This window comes from Egretta garzetta, unplaced genomic scaffold (assembly GCF_000687185.1).
Source record: "Egretta garzetta isolate BGI_Z169 unplaced genomic scaffold, ASM68718v1 scaffold42, whole genome shotgun sequence".
NCBI classification, from domain to species: domain Eukaryota; kingdom Metazoa; phylum Chordata; class Aves; order Pelecaniformes; family Ardeidae; genus Egretta; species Egretta garzetta.
In genome coordinates, this window is record NW_009258782.1 from 442,684 (window position 1) to 448,683 (window position 6,000).

Genomic DNA, 6,000 nt, shown 5'->3' on the forward strand with positions numbered 1-6,000 from the left:
CTAAGGAACTGCCAAGTCTGGCACTCATTCTTCCGTTAAACTTTTAAATAAATAGTAAGTACATAGGGCAGTGTACAAAAGTAATTACAGTGGGCAATTAATTCGTACTCTCCTTTATTCCATCTCTGTCTGCCATATTTTGTGGTAGAAAAATATTAAGTCTGAATCCCAAAATGAGGAAATAATGGAATTAACTTTATCTAGTTAGCCTGTAGTCTGTGCTCTTACAAAAAGACATTTTCATGCTGGTAGAAAGCTTTTTAAAAAAGTAGGAATGTGCCTAACTGTGCGCATGAAGAAGGATGGGGACAAACTCTGCCTCTTCTCTGGGTTATCCAGCTCCTCATTGGGTTCAGTGCAGTTGCATTGGCATAGTAACACACTGCAGAGTGCCAGGTACGCTAGTTTAGGCATGGAACTATATTAAGAAGTTATATTGTGTCCGGGCCTTAGGGTTTTGCCTTTGGCCATTTTGGCACAAAGCTGGCTGAGCTTTCCTCTGCCTGCCCCTGTTCGCACAGGGGAAACCTAAGGATTTTTCTGTTTTTCCTCAAGTGGACCCAACCAAAGGAAATATAGTTTTTTCTCCCCACACTGTCTTTAATTCAATAATTGCATATTATTTTTGATGTTTACTGTGCTTTTTAATTGCATGCACATGGGCACAATAAGCCCTGGAAGTGGCATTTAGAAAAAAATTAACACCTGGTAAAGTACCTGATTTTCATGGGAAAAGCAAGCTTTTCCTTTTTTGCAGCTAATGGATTTTTCTCTTTGCAGGTTAATAGATGGGACTAATATCACAGTAGAGGATGACCATATGTGGCTCATTCCCTTCTCTTTTGGAGAAGATCATCTGCTCACAATCCATTTTGATAAAACTGAAAGTATTGCAGGGCTTCGCTTTTGGAACTATAATAAATCTCCAGAGGATACCTTTAGAGGGGTAAGTAAAAGAAAAGGAGCACTGCCAGCAAAAATATACAGCAGTGCATTGGAAAATTGCTACTGTGATGAATGAATATAGCTGCCTTAATGGATGATCATAAATCTTTCTAGATTGTCTGAGTCTGAGTTTTGTGGCAGGTATAATGCATTTCTGCCTCCACAAACAGCAAATATTGAAAAAAAGCCAGAGATAGTTTAAAGAAATCTTCACAGCTGATTTTTCTAAGAGACACATACAATAGCACATATTATTTTCAAGATATATGATTCTGAAGTGGTATCCTCTCAGTATCTAGTATTTAGGCCTAACATATGATTATTTCCTGGAACATAGGGAATGGTAGGACAGGGGACACTTCTCCCACACAAATTCCATGTAGGTAAGTTACAGGAGGCCAGTCAATCAATGCCACCTATTCCAAGAAGCAAAAAGAGTCTCTAGAACTCTAACATTTATTAGGGAAAGTTGACATCTTCAAACAGTTTGGCTAAAGTAGTTTACCTAAAGATGTGTAACATACCTTCTGTTTTTTCCAAATTGCTTGTTTTATTTTTTTTTTCATATTGAATTATTGGAATTGACTGGCCGTTGGCACCTGTTGGAGATCACGTTCCATCTTACTGGCACGTTGAGTCTGGCTGTCCCTCATTTCCCTGGCTTTTCTCAGCAGCTATGCATGCACTTGTAATGATAATGAAGAAGTAGTTGCTGTTCACTGCACAGGAAGTTTATGAATCCATCGGTTTCCAGGTCTTCCCCTTCACATATCACTGTTGCATTCTTGATGTCCAAATCTAGTCAATAGACAAGAAAAAAAATGTCGGTATGTATTAAAGTGGAGAGAGACCGGACAGAAAGAATCAGCAAAGTTCTGGAAAAAATTCTGGAATTGAAGTTGGAGGCATGGATAGGCAAGATAACGGCAAAAGTTGCAGAACTGCTTTTTTGTGTAAATTTACCTTCCAGGAATTGCTTTAATATGAACACTACATAAATAGGAGGTGTTCCCTCTCCACAACAGAGCCCTAGCATCTTTTAATATCAACGTGGGGTGTTGTTGAGTGCCTAAGACTCCCAGAGGGCCAGAGCATAAGATCTTCCATTTAAGCCACAAGTGATCTAGAGATTTTAACATGTGGCACATGATTGTGTAATACATTGCGTTAACCCAACATGTTTGACACATGGGAGGGTTCAGGAGCATGCTGTTTACCATCTAAACATACCCCCTGTATAACAACTAGGGGTTTTTTTAGTAAGATAGCTTATTAATTGATATGGTTCGGCGTAGAGAAAGGACTCTTCCCTATGAGAGTGATACAGCTCCGGGACAGTATGTAGTGATGGGAGGCTTTCAAATCTAAATATGACAAGGCTCAGAGCAAGCTGATTGAGCTTTGCAGGTTTCTCTGCCCTGAACAGGAGCTGTGACTGGAGACGTGCAGAAGTCCTTTCCAACCTGAATCTTTCTGTGATTCTGTGTTCAAAATCCAATATGAAGAACTGTCTTTAAGGGGTGATGTGGAATGTTTTTCACTGCTGTTGTAATCCCAAGCTTCTCCAGGGCAAAGCACGAGACATGTATTTTTGTACCAAATCAAGTCCCTGTATGTGTGTCTCAGTTATTAAAGGAGGGTAATAAATAACCAAATCCCTAAAATCTAACATGGAATTTGGTCTTTGGAGGCCAAACCAAGAAAGAAAGGAAGAGAAGTATATTTTCACAGTTTACTTTGCTAGGTAGAAAAAAAGACGTGAGTCTGACAAAGTATGCATGCAGGTGGCACAGCTGTAAGTCCCGTAACAGTTATTGGGTACAATTTAAATGAGTTCATACCTGCAGTCCTCTAAAAGGATGAAATAAATTATTTGGAAAACTGAAGATGCAAGGTATCTGCTGGGCTACAGTAAAGAGGCTTTATTTAGACTGTAAACCTAGGGCATCATGACATGTGTCTCTTGAAGTATTGCTGTTCCTTCTAAGAAGCAGTCCCCAGGTATGAGCTATAATGATTTGCTAGGCAGCTGTAGACTGGTGGATTCTATTCGCAGCTTTAGTACGAGAGGGTAATGGCAGCGAACTGTCAAAATGAAGTCTTGTGTACTATTTCCAGCTCTGTGAAAAATTACCTTGTGAAAGCTTTGTTATGTGATTTGTAAAATGCTATGTGTGATGGTTGAGTGCCTTCTCAGATGATGAAAATTACTTAGAAATGAGGGCTGTAAAGGGCACATAAATATAAGCAGCTGTGGTATAATAGGTAAGATTTCATCTCTAAGACTCTAGGCTTCCTGTTCAATATATTTTTCCTAAACTAAAGTGTATTTCAGTGGATTTTTCACTTCCTTTCCTTATCCTGGCAAACTGATTCAGCGCAAAAGTAGCATATTCTGATAGGAAAAGGATATTTCCTTCTTTGCTCCCAAGCACCGTACTTGGTACTCATAAAAACATTCTCTTCTAATTAATTTTCATGCTGTTTCGAAAAATACTGAGCGCCTCCTTTACTCTAGTACAGTTCCCAAGGTTTTCAAACCAAGAAATGTTTATGTAAAAAAAAACAAAACAAAACAAAAAACCAAAAAAAACCCAACAACAAAAAAACCAAACCCACAACAAAAAACAACCAAACAAAAAAACCAAAACAAAAGAAACCCAAAAAACCCAAAAACAAAACCCCCAAACTTCCTGAAAATTACTTTCCTTTGGGATATTGCATGTATAACTTACTGAAATTGTAATTGAAAAAAAAAATTGTTTACAAATGGACAAAAATATGAAAACTGTTACGAATATCGAGTCACTGATAATATACGGGCTTTGCAGAGAACTCTGAATGTTTTTAAGTTCTTCTCAGATAGACACCTGCAATGGGAATTTTAACTATAAACATTGCATATATTTTTTAAATAGAAATCCTAATAATGAAAATTAAATATTTGCATAAAAAACTAAGTTAATCTCAAATTGACATGTATACATCAGTCAGTGTGAAATCCAAAGATTAGAAAACTGACTCACATTACCTTTAGACTAAATTAAGTCTTTTGTTAACTAACTGAATCTATTTTGGTTCGGTCCATTAATCAGCAAGCTTTCGTCATAGTGCCAGTTACAGGGCCATCTTGTTATACTTTACAGGTATTATTCCTTCCCTAACCAGTAGTTAGTGAAAGACTCAGTGCAATAACTACTGCCTGTGATTAACGTTACGTTATATTTAACATATTTCAGGGCAAGATGCAGTGATAAGTGTTGCTGCCTGATTGAATTACATGACTGAGATCATGCATACAACACCAGATGGTGCTAATGGGGGAGGGTGAAGCGGCCAGCACTCCGGCATCATCTGATGTATGATGTACTGACATATATACATATGATGTATGATGTACATCATCTGATGTACAAGTATGCCTGAATTATTTAGTTATCTTCAGAGATTGTATAAGATGTCCATGCATCTATGATGTGGACACAGCTCAATTCTTTCTGCCTGGTAGGGTACCTCTTCTTTATTCATATGCCCTTAGGTTACATTCAGCACTGCTTGGTAAATGAGTTTGCATGATCCTGGAAAAGTCCAAGTGCCACCTGCCACAAAGATAAATAGAACTGGTGAAATACAGGCTTTCTATAAATGCAAGAGGGACACAAAAGATCTACTCTTGAGAGAGCACCAGGCTAGCTTCAGCCAGTGCTGAGCAATCAGGCCTGATCTAGCAGTGCATTCAGGTGCATGATGACTCTAACTGTCTCCTCAGATCACCTTTATGTCATATCATAGAATCATAGAATGGTTTGGGTTGGAAGGGATCTTAAAGATCTTAAAGAACTTCACCATTTCATGGTCACTGCAGCCAAGGCTGCTCTTAAACTTCACATTCCCCACCTGCCCCTCCTTGTTGTCGCTTGGAGAAGGAAGTTATCACCAATTCATTCCAGGAACCTCCCAGATTGCTTATGCCCTGCTGTGTTGTCCTTCCAACAGATACCGGGGTGGTTGAAGTCCTCCATGAGGACCAGAGCTTGTGCACATGAGGCTGTTCCTCTCTGTCTATAGGGGCCTCATCCGCTCAGTCTTCATGGTCAGGTGCCCTGTAGCAGATCCCCACTATAATGTCAGCTGTCCCTCCTTTTAATCCTGACCCATAAGTTCTCGATCAGCTCTTCATGCATCCCCAGGCGGATCTTCAGGCACTTCAGCTGGTCATCAACACAGAGGGAGACAACCCCTCCTCATCTCCCCTGCCTGTCCTTCCTAAAGAGCCTGTATCCTTCCATTCTAACAGTCCAGTCACAGAAGCCATCCCACCACGTCTCCATGATGCTGATAAGATCATAGCCCTGCATTTTTTTTTCTTTTTTTTCCCCCAAATTCTCACCTCTCTCATCCCCATCAATGTCAGCTATGATGCTCTGAATTGCACACCGTTGGTTGCAACTGGTATCTGCCGGGTTAGATTTTCTTTTGCCAAAGGATGTCATACTATAGAGGAATGAAATAAATATAACAAAATTAGTGAAATTGTTTCAGCTTCTGAAGTGAATGCAATTCTTTTGGATCTATTTTATTTTATTTTATGTCATGTTATGTTATTTTAAACAAGGCTAAAGTAGTCCATGTGTTACTGGATGGTCACAGCATCTCCCCACCAGAGGGCTTTCTTATCCGCAAGGGACCAGGCAACTGCCATTTTGACTTTGCCCAAGAAATTCTCTTTCTTGACTATCTGCAGCCCCAGCTGACGAACAAAGTACAAAGGAGGTAACGTAGGTTGTTTTTACTATCTGAACCATACAACTTCTCGTAACTTTTTACTATTCATTCATATTCTCTGTTGAAGCCAATTGTATGAGGCACCTGGGTGAAAACATGAAGCGCTTCAAGCAAAATGTTTCATTGAGTTTTAACTATGTACTGTTAACCAGATTGTATTGAGATCAGAGGACAATCTAGTCCATATTTGCAGGTGGGGGGGTTGGGGGGTGATGTTTGTGGAGGCTTAGTTCTTTGGGTTTGTTTTCTTCTTTTCTGAATGAGCCAAGG

General features: G+C 39.4%; 1 protein-coding gene across 1 annotated transcript in view; it reads left to right on the top strand.

The window, feature by feature from the left end:
• The window catches only part of KATNIP (katanin interacting protein), a 60,353-nt gene that overhangs the window by 43,552 nt on the left and 10,801 nt on the right, over nt 1-6,000 (top strand). Inside the window, exons 19-20 of the mRNA XM_035889130.1 lie at nt 781-946; nt 5,561-5,718. Coding sequence (XP_035745023.1) covers nt 781-946; nt 5,561-5,718 — 324 coding nt within the window. The remainder of the gene's footprint in view (nt 1-780; nt 947-5,560; nt 5,719-6,000) is intronic.